The following is a 22,135-nucleotide window of genomic DNA, read 5'->3' on the forward strand; positions in this document are numbered from 1 at the left end:
GCATTTATTATTTAATATGTATACAATACGTAAATGCATAACGAAAGAATACAAAAAATCTCAGGCCAAAATTTATTATATTTATGAAAATATTAAATTGATTAGATGCAATGTGTACTAGCTACATATTACCGGGAAAGGAGAATTAAATCAGCCAATGACAAGTCTGTAAATGCATAAACTTCCTTATTACGTTATTCTCTATCTCTGTTGTTATGTGTTAATGTTAAAACTCCATACTGAAAAAATCCAATCTTTGTCGGAGAAATATTTGCCTTTCATGATTTACTCAAATATTTCATTTTGGGGCCATTTTCAAGGAGTTAACTGAGTTTAAGTAGTTTATAAAAAATTATAAACAAATTATTTATTTGAAAATAGGAATTGAGTTGTGATCTGTGGTCCGTGACACTAGGCCATAACCTGATCGTCTTATAGGAAAACCGTTAAAAAAATGAAAATAGGAACTTTGGTTATGGAAGCTGAATAAAAAACTAATGAGATGTGATTATTGTTGTATCTGTGTCCAGGCAGATGAAAAATACAATTATGTGAATGAAAAATAACCGTAGCCTTGGACGAGTGTTTTTGAATAGATAGTTACTCATGGATAAAAATCCTAAAAAATAAATTTAGTAGAGGTTAGTCCTCGTAATGTAATATTTGATGCATTTGCCTACCATACTTGAAATCTTCAGTTCAGTTCCCTTTAGGTTGGATGTAGAATATTGGTTTTAAAGGTTGGTTTTATATTGCAATATTACATTACAAAAAAAAACGGTATTTATGTTTACGTGTGTTATATTACGCTCATTTTGTTTTTATGTATTGATAGAATTGTCGTTGTTTTTTTTTCTAAATTACCAGTCTTAAGTCATTTTTTGTGTTCCCTTAATTTTATTTTAAAATTTTGCTCAACCAGTTATTTATATATTTTATTATTCAGTGACAAAAAATAGAGCCATTATGGGTATCCTGATAGTGACAACGCTTTGGCCTCAGTCTGTTCTTTCTCTTCCTTCTCGTTAAATTACATAGATTTTGTATTCCTCGGGAATATTTTTGATAAACTTTCCTCAATGCGCAGTTGACAGAGAGTAAGACGAGAGAAGCGAAAGACTACTAATGATCTAGATACGCTGAAACTTTAGTATCAATGTAGTTCCTTATGCACTATGGTATGAAGAGAAGGAAAATATGATAACAGTTGTGATTATTCTTCCATAAAAAATAATGATATTAGATGGGGGAAGTTTCCCAATTTTACTTGACGTGACGATAGTAGGTATACTTGATTTAGGTCTCATGAAGATTCTTACCCTGTATCCTCCAAGACGGAGCACCAAACACTTAAATATGGCATCCCTTCCAACTGGCACAGTCAGGTTTGACAGGGGATCCCCGAACTCAGGTTGGTGAGTTATTCCTGAAACAAAAATTAGACACATTATCAGAAACGTCTAGTTATATTCAAAATCGCAGCAAATATGGAGAAATTTACAAAGCTCGCTGTCTGTTGCTGGCTGGTTTCAAGTTTCTTATAATTAGTTTAGTTCAGTATCGAAAATGGCGTTTATTATATAAACTAATACCATATGTTCTGTTTGCAAAACAGTGAAAAGCTTAAAACTATGTGGAATAAGATGTAATTTAATTATGTAAAATAAAACAAAATAAAATTATGAGCAAACATATTAGACACCGTCTATCCTCTCTTAGTATAGAAAATACATATGAGTATAAGTATACACTAAAGACACAGTGCATTTAGACATTTTGCTTTCTTTTGAATATCTTCATTTATAAAATTAAATCCCGTACGTATCTACGAAGATCTTGGCAGATTTGAAGTGTTTCAGTCTAGTTGTTATTGTCTGGTATCCTCATGACGCGTTGAGCTGTTAAACATGAGGTTATGGTTTTGATTCCCGACGTGGTTAATAAAATATTTTTCAAATCGGTTTTTTTTCAGAAAGTAATAAAACATTTATTTATTTATTAACATACATGCGTTTATTGTACATTACTTATAAGTCCCAACTCCATGGGACTAAAAGTCCTGTGTTGAGGTGGGACGAGAAATTATATGACATAGACACATGAGCATATCACCACAAATTTAGGATTATAAAAATAAAAAATATTTTTTTCAAAACATATATATGGCACATCAATATGGTAAATAGTAAACTCAACCATTCGGAAAATCATCAAGGAGTGTCCTATTCAAATTTTTCCCAATATGAAAAATTCAGTCCTTAACTCCAAAGCTGGTTATTTAACATTAATGTTAAATAACCAGCTTTGTGATTTTTTAAAGTGTGACACCAATTATTTATTGTACCAATACAATGTAGCACAAAATGGAGTATTTAGTACGGATAAGAAACAGCAAAGGTTTTTAAAAAAACTTACGAATCATATTTTGAAAAGAATACTATTTCATTATCAAACCAACTACAATATTAACAAATTACAACAGAGATCGACAACATTTAAGATACGAAATATGTGAGTAGGCATTTACAGGACTTATGACCTGTCATTGTCTGATTTAAGTGGTAACTTTTCACGCTGTGTAACATTTACCATGTTTGAATATTTCACGAACTAGACACACCACATCACATTCGTATCTCAATGAACCCTAAGGGGGTGAAATCTCAAAATATTGCAAACTCAAAATATTGCAACTAAAATATATTATTTTTAAAATCAAACAATTCATCACGTCCTTTCCTCGTAAGGCTGGGCAGAGAGGTCAGAACACCATACCGCGCTGTCTTTGCGAACAGAATTTGCTTTCTCTGCATTCATCTCCTCTTTGTAGACGTTTTTCTTACGAAAAATTGTATTGAATATACAAATAATAAAACAGTAAGGTCCCCAAAACTAGCATTAATTGCCTATTTGATAAAAAAATCAAGCTTATAACGATGCTTTTATAGAACACGAGAAATTAAAGATACGAAAGATAATGAATGAGGACATAATCGTAACTTTTGCGAGACAAAATTTTTGCTTCGTAATAATTTAAAACTAAATGCACCCATTGAATATATAAATGACACATACAAGAATGATCATTTAAATATCCAAACATTAGAAAATAGACGAATATTAAATGACTTTTAAAAAAATAATAATATCAATGGTCGATTGTTGTGAACTCGTAAATTTTATTGATGTGCGAGTGCCTGGTCAAGTTATTGCGGTCCATCATTGACCAATTGAACGTAGTTATGCAGAAAACAGCCAGTCCACAATTGAAAAAAATGAGATATTGGTGTTATCGGGTGCAGTAAGATCAATTCTATGCTCTGCTAAAAACATCCAGACCGTTTTCATACAAAAAACTGTAAAAATCACCTTCTGAAAATAGTATCACAAAAACGGAATTTCTCAATTTGCATAAAACACCCACAGGACTAGAAAAATCTTATGGTACTTTAAAATTAATTTACACTGTTCAAATACATAGTAAAATTCTTGTTTATTTTACAAAAAAAACTAATGTATTCATTTTTAATCATTTGTCAAAGTCGAATACATTCCAACTGTTGTGTAAATTTGATAATTCACTCTTCTCACAAAGGTGCTATTATCTCAGTTTCACTTTTCTATAGCTGGCTGCTTTCTGCATAACTACGTTCAATTACAGCTCGAATTCATTAGTAGTACAGATGCATATACTTGCGAACCAATATACTAAAAACATCCATGTCTTTAACGCGAGTCTTGTAAGTTTAAAGAATCAATTTTACACATCAAAAAGAAGTTAATATTCTGTGTATATTGTATTAAAACATTATGTACCTAGCTGCTTTAAACTGTATTTCTTCAATTTGTTTATTTGCACATTTTACTTCTAAACACTGTTCTATATTTATTTTTTTCGTGCTTTTTTTAAAAATTTTATATTCTTTATATACCCATGTTTCGTCTAACTTAAATAAATGCCTGATGGGCGCGAAAAATTTAAATAATAAAAATAAAGTTAAATAACGAAAGCTTTGTTGACCATTTCTTTTTGTCAAAATTGTAGAATTATTCCAATTTGATTCATGTTCGAAACTAATTTAATCAATACCTAGTAGTTTAATTTTACTGTTAAACCACAGACAAAATAAATAGGCTTAAGTCATTAATAATTTTAAATAAAGAAGAACACTGTCCCATTTATTTAATGTGACCAGTTTATTAGGGTTAAATCAACTGTAATTGGATATAGGGCTATCGTTTTTTCATTTTATATCAGCGACTTGGTAACATTGTAAACATTTGTTCCGTTTTCGTTCGGAATTTAAGGCAAACAAGATGCTCGTTAATGAAAAACCATTATTTCTCTAGGAAAGAACGTATTTTACGGGTAACCAGTTTCATTATTCCCCCTCTTTATTTCAAGTTTTTCCTTTTTACCGAATAATAAGGCGTCATAAACAGTATTTATGCAAATTGCAAAATATGGAGAACAACTACTCACCTAGGGGCAGAAAATTATCGTTTGAGCTTGTATGCAAATATATTTTAAAACTACACCTTTCTGTTGGCGATGTTTTTATTGAGAAAATATTATTTATACCCACATACTTCATAACGCATATAATACTGTACCAAATTTAACGAAATATTAATAATAATATTTCTATCCATGTATTGATTCGGTAAATAAGAATTCTGGCTAAACACGGAACTTTCTAGCAAGTCTAGACAGTTGTAAACAATTGTACAATTATGGAATTGTGACACTTAAGTTTGCACGTGAAAATTCTTGATGGAAGTTAATTGAAATTTATTATAGAAATAAAAGACGAGTGATACTTTAATCCACAAATTTGTAATATCTAGTGACTGGTTTCATCGCTTTCGCGATATCTCCGAGACTGGTGTCTTTATTAAGGAGTTCAATGTATTTATACAAAACAGAGGTAAGGATGAGAATTTTAAATATAATAAAAGTAAATTAAATAAAATATTTTTTATCTAAAGGATCACGAGGATCATTAACAATATTTTTTCGGGTTAAAAAATGAATTAATATAATGATATTTTAATTAGTTAAATTATTGTATGTATATTATTTTAAGTGTCCCATCCTTCGTGAGTATGTTATGAAACCGGTTACTGGATATATAAAATTTTTCGATAAAAATATCACTCGTCTTTAATTTTTTAATAAAAGAAATTGTGTATTACTAACAAAAATATATTTGAAAAATCCTCAAGATTAAAAATGAGTTAGGTCAACTCTAATAGTTTGTCACCGATTTGTCGGACTCATAGTGTAATAGCCAGCACGTTTGCCTACCATTCAAGAGGTCTCGGGTTCGATTCCCGAGATGGTTGGCATAATATATTTATTTATAAAGGTGTTTTTAATAATATCCATAATCTATAGAGATAATACAGGAATACGTGTTAATGAAGAAAAATAAGATCATGTTTTACCCTGAGCCTTCTAAAATTATGACTCTCAACTCATACTTAACGCTAATTCATTAACCGCCAGCCAGATTTAACGATATATTACGTGTTTATGAAGAGAACTCAGACCGCATTTTATCTTGAACCTCCTAAAATTATGACACCCAACTCTTGCCAAAAGCGAATTTCGTCATTCCTTAACCGCCAGCCGTGTTTTAACGTGAGCTTGATATTTAATTTGATACTAAGGTGAATATAAAGAAAAATGCCTGATTGTGTCGTGAAAGTGTGCAAAAACTGTCCATTTAAAAAGAAATACTTTTTATTGATAAATAGGTACCGAAATACTTGTTTATGATTGAATTCCAAAACATAAAATAATTCATAGTCTCGAACATTGACTTGCCTGCTATAAGCTGGTTTAGCAATCGTTTTTTTTTTGTTTATTTGATTGGTTAAGAGGTTTTGTAGTGCTAAAATTAATATAATGCAAAAATCACTACTCCACTGCCATAATCCATGGAGAAAATTTGGGAATACGTGTTAATAAATAAAAGTCAGACCGCTTATAACCCTGAGCCTTCTTGAATTATGACATTCAACTCATGACCAACGCGAATTTAGTCAATATTTAACCGCAAGCCAGGTTTTGACGTGACCTTGACATTTAATTCGAAACCTTAAAATGAATAGAAAAAATACTAATTGTGTTGCAAAAACATGCAAAAACTGTTCGCGTAAAAAGAAAAATACTTTTTATAAAAAGGTACCTAGGTTCATGTTTATGATTGAATTCCAGAACAAAAAACCATTAATATTCCTTAATGTTGGCTTGCCTGCTATAAGCTTCAGCAAACGTTTTTTCGTAAAGAAGTACACACGTTATTTATTTCTGACCTTTTTGAGCTATTTATTCATTCGTAAATAAGATACCTACTTGAAAATTTTTCGATGAAAAAAAAAAGTTTTTTTATTTAAAGTTTCCTTATGAGAAACATGTTCAAAAATACTAATTGAAAAAATAACTATCCATAATGGCATATAATATATCATAAACGTATTAATTATATCGATATTTGCATCGCATTTTCTACCTCATTAAATACAAAGACATATTCTTGCAGTTTTATCTATTTTCTTTCTTGTTTTATATTCCCTTTTTTCTTTTCACAATATTAAACTAATATGTCTTCCTTCCGCGGCTTTAAAGGCAGAAACAAAAATGAAATTCAAATGGCGGAATGTATTTCTCAGTTTACTATTGCGACTGGGGTAAATAATGTGTATTTCTACACGGTCTGGTAGAATCCATGAACTGTGTTGTTTATTAGGGCAAATACACCCCCATTTAATTGCTTTCTATGTGACTCGCGTTGTACTTCCTGTGGGAGTTTTTCTACAAACTTGCTGAAATTGGCCACCTGAAATAAAGGAAGTTCAATTTACAATTTGCGGAATTTTCACTATTCGATTATATTTGTCTTATTTTCGTTTATTTTTTTATTTAAAAAATGCCCGGAGGCTTTTACAATAAAGAGTTGCTTATAAAACACACAACAAAGTAAGGCACACAGTATAAAACTATTTTCGATTGGTATCATAGATTAAGATTAACTAATAAGAGGTACTGATGGTCACCGTGAAACATTATTTGTCTGAGAGGGTAAAACAATTTAGCGAATAATTTGGTCAAGAATCAAAATTTCAATGTAAAATTTTCGTGAAAATTACTTGAAATATAGTGTGATAACCAAGTTTTAAAATAACATTACACCTAAAACGTTTTTTGTTTTCTTGAAAACATATTTTTTTACGAATCTGACAACACTCAAATGATTCCTCAACCTTCAAAAACCTGAGTTTAATCGGCAGTTGTAATAAATAATTTATCTGAAAGAATTGTTAAAAAAATTTCATTGTTTTTTTCTTCTTATAGTATAGAAGTTATTAATGTCAGTTTAATGATACATTAGGTTAAAGAGAGGATTTTTTATTAGTGTGAGAAATAAATACCAGTTGCAAGCACATTCTGAAATCAATTTCTTATTAAGGCCTAAAGGGTTTTTGTATGTACGGAGGTTATAAACAATTAAGAAATATTTGCATGACAAGCAAACGTGCTGACTTCTACACCAGGAGGCTAACACATTTTATAGTACGTAAGTTAACGCATATTATAAATTACGTAAGTAAAAACATGAATGTTAATAAATTTATGATTTTTGTCAGAAATGAAAAAAAAACTCTTTTGTAGTAAATACGGATGTCTCGTATACTCATTTTATAAACAATCATTGGCTCGTTTAAGGGATTGAAGTACAGAATTTCTAGCGGATTAAATCCATTTATTATCGTCACACATACTGTATCGAGTATATTTCATCTTGCCTCATTTTTGAGCATAGCGTAAATACTTACGATTTGGAATTTATATTTTTGTACGTTTGACACCGAATCTGGCAATAACGCCGGAACCCGCGGCACTTGTTGGAAAAATGGCAAATGGATTGGTTGAAATTACTTAAAAAAGAAAGTGGTATTCACGAATAGGAAAGATGTGAATTCTTAATTACTGGAAGCGTCGATTTTGCAAGTAAGTATTTAAATTTATTTGAATTTAAATTTATTATAACGGATTATTGTTTCGAGATGGCCGAAAACAGAATTTAATGGTGTATTTTTTTGTTAAAAAAAACAGTCTTCCGAAAATCTTTTTACTATTATAATTTAAATCTTATGTCATAAAAACCATCTGAATAATAGATTATCATTTACATCTGTCTAAATCTTGACAATGTACGTCAATTTTATGTATATAGAATTTAAAGCATTTTTGATAACCCGATACCCGCGAAAGATGACAATAATGCTTGTTAACTGAAATTTGTCACTGCAATTATTCTAAATGCTGACAATCTTGAACGAGACGTAAAATTCTGTTTAATGTTATTCAAATAAGCCTTTAAGGTGGAATTTTTCACAATGGATTAAAGATAGTTTCAAAACAAAAACATTAAAAGTCTTCAAAGAAATAATTTTATGAATTTAGTAAAGTTTTAATTTGTGTTAAATTGTAATATTTTAAATCAATTAATTAATTTTTAAAATTATTGAAATTTGGACTTCCAGGTAGTTAATTAAGCTAGGTAAATTCATTAAAACTCATCCTGAATTGTCTAGAAATATTTTATTCAAATACACGCAAATAAATTGCTTGTAAAATAAAATTGTATTTTCGAAATGAAACCTTTGTTATTTCACAATTACCTGTTCAACATATTTTAATTAACAATGCATATAAATAAATGACGCTACGAGATTAGATAAATATCCAATCCTTTTTTTTTTAAAATGATTTATCACATATTGTGTATAAATAAATGTCATGATTATTGTCTACATTTTGAGAGATTGTCAAATTTTCCGACTAAACGAAACTGGTGGTAGCGTATATTTTGTGATTGATTTGTTTTGCATTTATTTATTCGTCTTACTTTTTGCATTGTTTTAATATAATGCACAGAGCATGTACACAAGATGCACAGAATGCACAGAATGCACAAAAGATGTTAATAAATTGCTGCGTTAAGTCACCTTTTAGTTTTTCCATAGATAAGTGAGGTCCAATTTTTTTGTAAGCTTTTGCAATTTGTTGATACATTTTATTATTCTATGGAAGTTGGACAATTGTTTCTCTCCTTACAACAAAACATTACAATACTCAAACTATTTTCGGAACGCATCAGTGTTCAAAAATTATACACAAAAACGTTTAAACATTGGCTGTAATGTTTATAACTTGACAAATAACAATTTTACCGCAAATATAACTTTAAACAAAACAATCCATAGTATAAAAGCGTTCTGGGGCTTAGTAATTTGTAAATAAAAAGAGTGTCTAACCCTTTCTCTCTGACGATACAGATTTGTCCTGGTGCAAGACAACTCATACATGTATATTTCGTAACTAATCACTCTCGGTATATAATTGGACATTTTCAATAGTTTTCGCCGTTTCGAACTAATTGTTTTCAAAAAATGACTCCTGCGGATCACAGAATTATCACCCGTTTGACTGTATAAAATAACTATTATTTTACAAACTAAAACAAACAAACTATCACTCCATTTCCATGTAAAGCTAGATAGAGAGGATAGAACGCCATATAACTTTGTATTTGCATACTGATCTCGCATACTTTACATTCATACTTCTCATCATGTACGCGCGCCGATTATTCCGACTTTTCATTATGTCCATCTTCAAATATTTGTTGGCTTTGGTCATGCAATGTCTTTCTAGGGTTTTCTCTGTTTCTGCATCCATCAATATCTTTATCATATTTTTTTAGCCGTCCTTTCGTTATTTTCAAAAAATAATAACTTTTGTATTGTAATTCCTTGAGTGTACAAATTTGTACCACTATTTTTTTGTATGAAAACTTATACAGACGAAAAAACAAGAGAAATATGTACTCGTTTTCAAGCTATAAATAACATCATTAAACAAGGAAAAGTTCAAAAACTATTGAATCTATGTTCAGGGATCAAAGGGTTAATACAATATTTTATATTGTTTCCGTTCAGGAAAAATTCACTAACCCTTAAAAAGTCAGTTTTAAGTTGAATATTTCAAAGCGTAAAATTATGTTATTTAAAAAGAAAAAGCCACCAAGGTTACTTAATTAGAAAGTATGACAGTTTTCATACTAAAAATCACTATTGTTTGTGTTTAGGTGTTTGTATAATAACACATAAAACAATAAACATGAAAAAAAACTTTATTTGAAACATCTTTTTAACCGTGCAATTTAATAAATATTTATATTTTTTCTTCCTGTCGCTAACTCATTTGGATTGCATTATCTAGATTTTAAAAAAGCAAAAGTCAACAAACTAAAATTTAGCCACCTTGTCACATTAGAAAACCTTCCAGATATAAGAAAATAAATCTGAATGAAAAAGTAACCCAAGGAATTTATAAAAAAGACACGAAGAATTTGTTTTGTAGTCACAAAACTTCGAAAACACAAAAAAAAATTCCCAATTCTCCAAAATTTTCAACCGCGTTTTCTCAAAATGATGTTTTTTGGGTCCGTGACTTTTGCCTAAGTGGTGACGATATGCACAGTCTTTTTATATTGAATTCAAACATCTCGTATAATGTACATTGGCATTAAATGTCCGGAATATTACAATAATTGGATCACGTACTTCCATGTGTCGATAAAATAAACATATTCGAAATATATCGAAGTAAACCTGAACAACATCCTTATTCCTGACATGGATCTATTTACACCGAAGTATCCCATATCCCTTCCTCCGATGATACACGCGTTAAGATAGCAAACAATGTTCAAAGCTCAACCCTTTTTATTGTGAAATATTCATATCTTCATGCGACATCGTTACTTGAAGAAAGATTCCTACTCGGGGGAGTCTTTACAATGGACATTCCTGATGGCTATCGCGGCCATTCTATTACTTACAAAACTCTCAGATATCTAGAATGTTGTTTCGGGCAGTTTTCGAAGGAATATAAAATTTGTTTAAGTTTCCGAGTGAACAAACACGACCGTGCCTTGCAAAATGTTGAGTATGCTCCGACAAGGGCTTCCAAACCGGTTCAATTATACGATTAAATGTTTGCATTCTTGATAGATATTTCATCAGAGATGTACAACCTTGAATCTTGATAAAACCCTTAGTGATTTATTCCAGAACATGTCAACATAAGGATTAAGGTAGCTTAACATACAGTTTTGCAAATTATTTAAGCCGTCTTGGAAGACCAACGATGACGATCGTACGGCTTTATGTGGCGGAACTAAGGAACGCAGGATAAACGTGGGAGGAGGCAAGAGTGCTGGTGAGCGATAGTGTCCGCTGGAGGCTGCTGTTTATGTCCATAGTACACATGCACTTGCGGCAAAATAATAATTAATCACTCAACTCCTCTAGTAAGTAAGAATGTATCGGAAGCTACCTCATAATGTTGCAAACCAACGATTTGTCCACATTCAAGCATTATTTGTGAATGCTCAGCCACCAATTATTTTTGATACCAAAGTTGATGCTTAAATGATTAAACGGTTGCATTCTCTTTTTGTTTGACATCTAGCTTGTCTTTTCACTCCTCTCGAGTAAGATAAATGAGAAAAACTTTGTCAAATTGTTATCACACACAAACTTTTTTTTTAAACATTGACGATTCATTTATGCTTTTAAAACCCATACCGTTAACATTTTTGCCAACAAATCTTGATGATAAATATTTTTTTATTCAGTAGAATCAAATAAAAATTATTTAATGTTTCATCATTCTTTAATCAAGCTAATTCGCCAAACTAATGACAAAGTACTTTTAACTGTATCTATGCTACCTTCAAGTCTAAATTATTTTCCCGGTTTCTTTGCAGTTCATTTGTTCTGCCATAATTATTGCATATTTATAATTGGCTACTATTTTGTTGACAAAAAATGAAAACTGATTATTTCAAAATGTTTTTTATAAGCCCTATTTCTGTAACGCAAGCTTTAAAACATGGTAAATATCAGACTTAAGCAATGTACCACCGAAAAAGCCAACAAAAGAAAATTCTCATAACTCGATAGCAACAAGTTCATATAATTTACATATATGATAGCTCGCTCACGTCAAATTGACCTAGAACTTTTTTTCATATCTGAGAAGGCGTAATGCTGACATAAGAAATTTCACATTCGTATTTCGAAGGAAAGCTTCAATCATAGGCTGTAATTTGACTTTTAAAGTGAACGTAATGTTACCGAAATGCTATTGGAATATTTTATTTATTTTTTGTATTTTAGAACCTTCAGAAACCGCGAGGAAAATTTCTGACACACGGTAATCATTCGAAAAAATTATCTTCATTTATGTCAGTGTGTCGTATTTTGGCAGAATAAAATAAAATAAGTTTAAGCTTACTTAACTTTTGACATGCAAATATTAAACAATTCACGTACATATTTAAAACCGATTTGCTTTTTACTATTAAACACAAGTTTTTTTTTTGCTCACAGAAAACAATTATTTTTTCTGTTTTTTTAAACAATGTTTTTATCTAACCTACATTGAGTGTTTCTTCGTTATAAGTTTTAACGTTTGTATTATTTTAACACAATAACCTTGATATCAAGTAAGAGAAGCTTTTGTATACGCTAATATTTTTATATACGCTTGTAAGTATCTAACAATAGGTAATAAAAAAAGTTAAATAATGTTGAAGTGGAAAACTAACTAAAAATGACAAGCGTATATCAAATATGTATATATGTATTTTACTTATATATAAAGTATGCTTGATGAAACATTGATGAAAATAGAATAGAAACATAGAAAAAGAAATGATAGGTTTTGCGTTTGTAAGATCAATTTAACCTACATTTTTATTTATTTATTGTCTCCTTCATTCACAAGTAGCACATTGCCATCAGGTAAGTGGTTACAAATTGGATTTTCAAAAGGATTGAAATGAAACATTAATTTAAAAAAATATTTAAACCCTACAATATAAAATCCCAAACTAATACCAAAAGCATACCTAAGGCTCAAGTAACAAATATGACTGTCCATGTCCGGTTGGATTAAGAATACAGTTTTATGTATGAAATAGAACCAGAATCACAAAGATCACCAGATACTCTCAGGTAAAATTCATTGAAAACAAAATGGAGCGAAAACAAGTCGGCCTTGTAGTGAAAAGAAGGGCGTTAAAAGGAAGGAAGGAGAGAAAAGAACAAAGTAAAATATTTAAAAAAAAGTAATGTATATGTGTAAAATTAAATACAATTAATTGATTTGGCATTTGTTTTTATTCAGTCGTTTATTTTAAAAAATAAAAAATACAAAATAAAATTTTAAAAATAATATTCAAAATACCGAATTATGTTTTAAAAAAAAAGAAGATACTTATGTTTTTATCAATTACGTGTGTGCACTAATGAAATACATATTATAATAAAATTTACCATGCAAATTATTGAAATTAAATAATTGCAAAAATTAACTCATTAATATAAAAATGCATATTGTATACACTTCTTAAACCTAAACAATCCACTGCCAAAAATAATAATCTCAGTTCTTTCAATTCTATTATAAATTTTGCACATTCTTGTTAAAGATATGGTCATTAGAAACACTAATTTTTGTATTAGGTACTCAAATGGCATGAATTTTCCAGTTTGCCGTTAACAGTCTCTTATAAACATATTTTGTAACGCTCTTCATGATGAATTATTGTATAAAAAAACGTTGTTATTAGTGGAACACGCTTATTCTAAAATAAACTCCACTATAGTTTTGGGAGAGCACTTCTTTTATCGACGGGTGATACAATCTTATGTTAAGCGCACATAAAATGTTTATATTGTTATCATAGAATATATATTAAAAAACCTGACAAATGAATAAAAGGATGATAAATTTATTTACGAAGTAAATTTATAAATTTAATCTAGCTAAATAAAAACTATGTAAAAATAACTAGTCAATTTCGTTTAAAAGATATTTTCAATAGATTCGTGCTAGGTATAAACGAATTTGGACTTGTGTCCTTCGTAAAAAGCATGAAAGCTTATCACCATTACTAAACTACTAGGAAAATATGGTTACATCCTTTTTATTTGTTGGAAAATTACACCTTTACGCGGTATAAACCAATCGTTAGTCTAAACCCTTAAGCCGATTATCGAAGCTCTCTTTTCATGGCATGAAATTGATGTTTACAAACGTGGATATACTGTAAGAACGTTTGAAGCTTTATTTGAGAGGTTTTTCGTTATGTTTCGCTATGTTTTAATGTATTTTTATTTTTTGTAATTCACTCACGTGGTTTGAAATGCACATTCAGTATGCACTTTCATGCGAACGTTGCCCAATCTGCCAACCATGATACAGCAAATCGGACAGTATTATTGTACAGGTAGATAATGAAAAATAATATTTAATTTACAAAATATTTTTAATGATGTTATTACTTTAAGTAAATACTCACAAAAAATAAATAAATATACAATTAATATATACCTTGCCATGAATAAGATCATGATATTTATGTATAACAGGTAAATGGGACAACCACAACACTACGATGTGGACTATCTCCACTTGATTTTTTATTTTTTTTTACCCGAGAGTAAGAATCGTAACATCAAAAACACTGGTTGATGATTCTGGTTCTAAAATAAATTATACTCGTAACGAATAACAAAATTGTTTTTTATATAAATTAATTATGGCACCGTGACGCAGTTTAGTTGGTAAGATGGCCAACCATGAATTTAGTGTCGCAGGTTTGATTCCCACCATTTGCATAAAAAAAACGATCCAAGAAGCGTTTTATTTTCATTTGATATTTTGGTATATTTTCCATAACTACCCTTTACATCTTTTCTACCCCACCTTTTCCACAAGCGTCTAAATCATATGCATAGCTTTTTGTTCCTTAAAAAAAAAAAACAAAATTCAATTGGTCATAAAGCTTATTTTATTGAACTTTAAATATGCTTACTGGATTCAATTTTCATGGAAACGAAAAGAAATTTTATTTTTTTAAATGATTGTTTGAAATTTTAATAAACAAGTCGGATAACATTGGATCATTTTTAAAGAGGCAAGATGCTCGTGTTTGGAAAAAAAGGTTTATAAATTGATTTGTTTGTTAGTAAATTGGGCTACAAAATATTTTTAGTACCGAGAAATCATAACATCAATAATTAAAACACGAATTTAACTTCATTCGATAACTATTGTTGTTGTTGGCTTTCGATCCGGATAAATTAATTAAACGATACAAAGTTCTGGGCAAGTATACTAAAAATAAAACTGAGATACCAATCTTCGGTGATCAGAGGAAGTAAGATACTGGAGACCTCTGTACCAGTAAACAATGCCACACGAAAAGATGACCAGTTCAGACAAAGAAACAAATCACGTAAGTGTTAAGAAAATGCTAAGTGATATTGAAGATAAGTATAATGAAATATTCTTAGAAAGCTAGACGAAAAAAAGTAATTTTGTATTGTTAGAAAGATTCATATCACATCTTTGGGAACGGGTTCTTTCTATACCTACAACAATAAAAAAAACCTTTGTAGTATTTATCTGCGTATATATTATAAAACTGAATAGTTTACTTTTGTTCAAAATCTGAGTAACATAAAACGACGTGTAAGGGGCAGAATAAAGATGTATGGATATGGAAAACTCATAAAAATACTTTTTACGGCGCAGAGATTTATTTCTCTGGAATATTTTTATAAAAGGCCCCTTTTAATTCAGAGCCTTGATACTATTATCATATCTCGACCCCTCGGGGTAGACTCTAGAAGGGGTAAAAGGCCAAAAGGACCCACGATGGGACATTTACTCTCTTGTTATACCAAGGATAGTTTTTATTACAGGCGTGACGCAGATGTGTCTTGGACCATTACGCTTATAAATATATTTCCTTCAAATTTTCTTTCTTCCTTATCCATCCTTTGAAAATAAAAGGACGAGATACGTACCTATTTGTGCACGAGAAAGGCAAAAAGGGTCCCGCAAAATGGTGTATGAATCTTAATAATACCAATTTTATAAATGTTTCCTTTTTCAAAATAAAATTATCGATAATGAAGGTCGATATATTGACGAAAATATTTGATGGAAAATAACTTTTTCTCAAATAATTTTTACATTAAAAATAGAAGATATATTAAAGATTGTACCTGAGTCTTAGAATAGATTTTTATTAATGGTTTATAAGGTATTCCAATTGAAAATCTTCTTTAAAATATATAAATACGTGTATATATAAATAAATAATTTGAACTCTAAAAAAACTGCAAACAAAAAAAAAATTCGGATATGTAACATCGTGTTACATCAAGCAAAAGACGAAATATTCTGAAGTTCAGACATTTAAAAAAAAACGTAGAGGCACACTGTCTAATAATTTATATTCCATAATTTAAAAAAAATATATATATTTTAAGCCTGTCACACGAAAATAAATAAAAAATCCTAAATATGCGGGTAGTTAAACGAGCGTGCACTCCCGCTCACTGCTAATTACCGACTGAATCTCTTTCCCACAAACGTTATATGTTCGTGCTCTCTCTTATGCAGTTAAACATATATTATTTATTGTCACATTGGCGTCACTTTCATTCATCTATTCATTTTAAAAGGCAATGATAAATATTGATTGTATTTAAATCCTGCATTTTTTTAATATTATTATTATTTAACCTTTTTAAGCATCATTAAAATAAAAAAAAACACCCCTAAAAAAAGGTCTTGCCTCAACACAAGAATTTTTCTGCTATTCGGAACCTGAAACAAATACCCTTCGTTAATTTTAAAACTGTGAAATAGATAAATAAATATTATTTGTATTTAAAGCATTAAATTTGTGGTCAAACATTTTATTAAATGTTATTAAATATTTGTATATAACCACTTACCGACTTTTCTATGTCTACCGGTTTCTACCGATATGTTTACCGGTTTAATTGGTGTCCTGAAAAAGAGACGGTACATCTCGAAACCGGTAGACATAGAAAAGTCGGTAAGTGGTTATTTACAAATATTTAATAACATTTATAAAATAAAAAAATATTTTTACAAAATTTTACTTTCCAAATCTGGGGTAAAAATATCAATTTGATACGAAATAGTCTACGGACATCAAAATCACCAGCTGTTCATAAGACCAAAGTCCTCAACAAACTAGTTAAGAGAAAAAAAAATGTCTTTTAAAATTATCAGAGTAGATAGGTAATAATATAATTTACATGCCATAGTCTATTGGGTTAAATACCAGCTGACTTAAATAATAAAACTTGTCATTTTTTACTCAAAACAAGGGCTTACCCAGTGAGGCAAGTAATATTCGAAAATTCTCAGAGTAATAATGCGTAACCTAGAGAGGAGCCCAAACATAGGAAAACCATTGTATTACTATTGGGTATTAAGTTAGCCACAGTTCGCAGCAAAACAATGGGCCGTACTTAGGTCGAGAATTGCCAAATGGATAGAAATTTGCATTGTAATTACTTTTAAAAATGCACGTGTGTATTTATCATTGCAGGGTTATTCCAATCTATTTTTCTAAAATTCGCCTATATTTATTTTATAAAACTGAAAATACATGTTTGTGTTTATTTATTTATTTATGTATTCATTTCATTCTACATTTATATATATATGTTATATTTAAGGATACATAAATCCCAACTCCATTGAACCAAAGTCCTGTGTTGAGTTTGTTTGTTTATCCGTCACATCTCCGAAATGGCGAGTCATAGCGGCCTGAAATTTGGACACGTCATTTAAGATGCGATTTCAAGGTGAACGTTGCTATTTTTGAGTAAAATTTTAATCGACCTCTACTCGATAAAAAATCAAACTTTATATAGATGCCAAGTGCGGCCCTGACATATTGCCCATAATCAACTGTCATTATCAACAGAAAACATACTTTAATTCACAAATTTATCACCTGAATTGTGAAAAAATAGTAACTGAAGTAAATATGTTGATACGAGGAAAGTTTTAAAGAAACATAATACACGTGTTGGGACAATAAATTCCAAAAATCAATGTTAATCATGGGAAAATATTCGGAATCAATTAGCTGTGAAAACTGACTCCTTTAACACCTTTGACGCTCCTACTGCTGCAACCAAACATACTGCAATTCACCATAGTCGATTTTTATTTATTATAACGTAAATATCAAAGTTATTTACAAACAAAGCCAAGCACAGCTACAAAAGTATCCGATCGAACCGTTATGTTTATGTTGTCAAATAAAACAAAATGGCCACCAATTGGTTGCTAGCCAACAGACCGACATCGCTTGCGTCGTATAAAACATAGTGTTAGGGCTTCTGTCTAGGTTGCGCATTATTACTCTAAGAGAAAATCAAATATTTTGTGAATTTCAAATGAGATTTACAAGGTTATAAATGTACCCAGTCACAGTTTGTAAAAATAATGCTTCAGTCAAAAATAGTGAATATGTATGGCTATTTGAAAAAAAAATATTCTGATTTAGGGTGACCGGGTTAACAGTGAATCAGTGGTACACAGTGAACCACTTTACGTACAGACAAAACTATTCATATATTGTAGCTGAAAATTTGTTCTTTACACCACATCAAGCACAAAAAAGTTTTAAATCAGTCTGCTCTTGTCAGTGTTGTCGAATGATTGTGTCACCTGCGAGTTATTAAAATTCATCTGTCGCCAACTTTTATTCACGTAAGTATTTTTGGATTATTTTTCCCGCAGTGGATATGTTAGATATTTTATTTCAACCCAATTATGTTAAATCATTATTTGGCTATGGATGAGGGCCTTTAAAATGTTAATTACACCTTTAATTTTTTTTTGTGTCTCTGTGAAAACAAAATGACACGATGGTACACAGTGAACCGAAACATAATGGTACACAGTGAACCGGTTCACTGTGTACTATGTTTTTTTATGGCGTAAATATTTATAGCTAATTTCTTTCTTACAGAATGCCTCGAATGAAGAAAGACGGTAAAATTAAATCGCATTCGGCTGCAGATATGTCGAGGGCGTTGGGTTTAGTAAAAGAAGAGACAAGCATTCGTAAAGCTGCAGATGCCGCCAAAATACCATATCCAACTTTGCGCCAGTACTATATGAAAACCAAAGCTTTGGTTGATTCTGTGAGACTTGTCCCAAACTACAAAGTAAGGAAAATTTTCAACGAAGAACTAGAAACAACGAGTTGAAATTTCTAAAGAAAATTTCAACCCCATTCAAACTCAGGCCGATAATTCGCTTGTCCCAATGGATCGTACTGATTTGCTCTCACTTGATAAGCCGAATGTAAGCTCTTTGTTCTCTTTATTTGAAAATCTGAGTTTTAAAGCAAAATCAGCCTCACTTCCAAAATCATCAGACCCCGATGACAATCAACAAGTATCATGTTTAGTTGCAGGCTCTTTTATATCTCCGAAGCAGTTTAACCAAAGCAGACCCAAGAAAAACAAAGAAAAAGCAAAAGAAGCTTGGTCGTAGCCTCATTGCTACTGCGACTTCTGAAAAAATTGAAATAGAAGTTCAAAGTTCAACGACAAAGAAAATAAAGGAAGTGAAAATCTAATAAGTTATCGTGCAGGTTTTAGTATCCAGCACAGACAATAAAACTGAAGTTTCTATACAAGACTCAGATAGTGATTTTGATTGGATGGAGGAAAACGACGATGAATATCCTGACTTGACTGATGAAATGCTTGTCAACAGACCATTACCCAAACTTCCGCGATAAAGAAAATTTGTGCTGGTGAAGTTTACCACAAAGAAGCAAAAAAAATATTATGTTGGTAATGTGCAAGAATTTAGAAATGAGTTGGAATATTCCATTAGTTTTTTGCGATTAAAAGCTGGAATTCAAGAATTATTTTGTTTGCCTGATGTGCCGGATGTATCTTATATAAAAGAACAAGATATCAAATGTGTTCTGCCGAAACCAACTGAATTTGGCAGCACCTTAAGACTCCAATCAAATTATGAATTTGCTTGAAACTTTACCCTGAATATCCGTTAATTTGCGTCCCGATAACCCGATCAAGATTTTATGTATTTCATGATTAAGTCATTGTTTTAATTAGGTATAAACATCACTATCAATACTGAATTTTATATTCCTAAAGCTAGTTTTAGAAAAAGGTGGGATTTGAACTGAATTTTTTTTCCTGTTTTATAGTAAAAGTGCTTAAGTGTTTTTTTAAAACAATTTCTTTTATGTTTTATAAACTTTACTATTTGTCTAATTGAATAAAATAAAATTATGTTTTTCACATGTTTTATATTATTTCAAAATATCAATGCTCATCATTTTCTATGAATTATATACTATGATTAAGTTATTAACCGATATGGTTCACTGTTAACCATGGGCTTGGTTCACTGTGTACCATACCAGTACACAGTGAACCAAAAGACCTTTTTTGGAAAAATAGTATATAACATTTTAATCCTCTTAAGTACTGAAGTAATACTATGTTATATACTATGATTAAGTTATTAACCGATATGGTTCACTGTTAACCATGGGCTTGGTTCACTGTGTACCATACCAGTACACAGTGAACCAAAAGACCTTTTTTGGAAAAATAGTATATAACATTTTAATCCTCTTAAGTACTGAAGTAATGAGTAATGAAGTAAAGTAATAATGCAAAAAACAACTTCAGTAAACACTCAGCATTTTAATAAAAATTTGAGGTAACTGCGATTTTTACTGCAGACACAGTGTGATACAGAAAAAAAGGTGGTTCACTGTTGACCCGGTCACCCTATACAATTAAGTCGATTTATTTTTTAAATGTCTCGAAGGCTGTGAAACTAGTTATTAATTCGTGTCGATTATATATCCGACGAGTTTTAAAGCGCTTTAATTTCACATCTTCATGATGGTAGATCCAGTGAAGGTAAATATAGAATAGAGTTTCTCCAAGGTATACTTGGCTACAAAAGTTAAGAGACTAGAAGGAATATGTATTTGAATACACATTTTTATCGATTGTTGCGCGGTATGATCGATAATTCTGAGATTATGATGAGCATTGGTTTGTACATTCCTGATAATTACATAAGACAGCGTCAGCATAGATTGTTTCATATTCCGATAAACAGAGCCAACGTGTCTATGGTTATGCCTGTTGGAAGGGCTACCGCTATGCTAAACAACATCGCTTTGGATATTGATCTGTTCCATGTATCCGAAGGCGTTTTCTGGAGCATGATTCTCCTACTACTTTGATATGAGTCTCTACCATGTATTTTGTTCTTTTAATAATATGTACGTTTGAATATATGTTTATAATGAATTTGTTATATTTAAATCAATAAATTGAATTGAATTAAATATAATACAATGAAACGTTCGCTGCGTCGGACACGACTCCCGTGTCCATGATAAAATTGTAGCCCCGCGTCGTTCACGTAAACCGTGCCATGTTGGTGCTTTCGGGGATCCCAATCAAAAAATATTCTACAGCATGTCCACGATTGCTGTTTTTTAGTCTTAGCACTGCACGTAATGTAACTGTTAGCTGACGGCGTTAGTAAGTACATGTCGCAGTTCATTTCGTCATTATTCGCGATATATTGAACGCATTGAACGTGTTAAACAAGAATCGGATTTTAATAACACCTCCTCATGTGATTTTAACCCCCCGCAAATAACATTCTTACCCGAACAGTGTATTATCCACCCGACCCAAAGAAAGTTATTCAATTACCCCCCCCCCCCCCGTGTTCCTCCCGCATAATATTATAATGTTAGTTCCAGGGTGGAGACCCCTGAACTATTTTATTTCAACAAAATTTAAAGGGAAACCTTTTCACGTCACAAGAATTACTGAATTACAATATACAAATACGAAAAGTTTTCCGAGTGAGATTTAACACACGTGTTATAGTTATTAAAGTAATAAAGGTACATGGTACATTATTTTAATAATGGTATATTGCTGTTTTTAATACAATAAATAGACAAAATGCTCAATGATGAGAAAATTAGAGAGAATCGTTATTATGACTACAAATAGTAAAATGTTTTAACAAATGCCTGTTTAAATTGATTACATTAAAGATTAGGTAATAAAGAAATCATTTACATGGCTTATGACCTGTCATTGGATGGTTTAAGTAGCC

At 30.6% G+C, this 22,135-nt stretch overlaps 1 protein-coding gene across 2 annotated transcripts in view; it reads right to left on the reverse strand.

The window, feature by feature from the left end:
• LOC148281247 (lachesin-like) overlaps positions 1 to 22,135 on the reverse strand; it is a 241,177-nt gene that overhangs the window by 35,943 nt on the left and 183,099 nt on the right. For both annotated transcript variants that reach the window (XM_088226984.1, XM_088226985.1), the window contains exon 3: positions 1,320 to 1,426. In XM_088226984.1, the coding sequence (XP_088083110.1) occupies positions 1,320 to 1,426 (107 nt within the window). The remainder of the gene's footprint in view (positions 1 to 1,319; positions 1,427 to 22,135) is intronic.

This window comes from Micrasema longulum, unplaced genomic scaffold, assembly GCF_059751315.1.
Source record: "Micrasema longulum isolate JH-2025_06_02 unplaced genomic scaffold, ASM5975131v1 h1tg000482l, whole genome shotgun sequence".
Lineage (NCBI taxonomy): Eukaryota > Metazoa > Arthropoda > Insecta > Trichoptera > Brachycentridae > Micrasema > Micrasema longulum.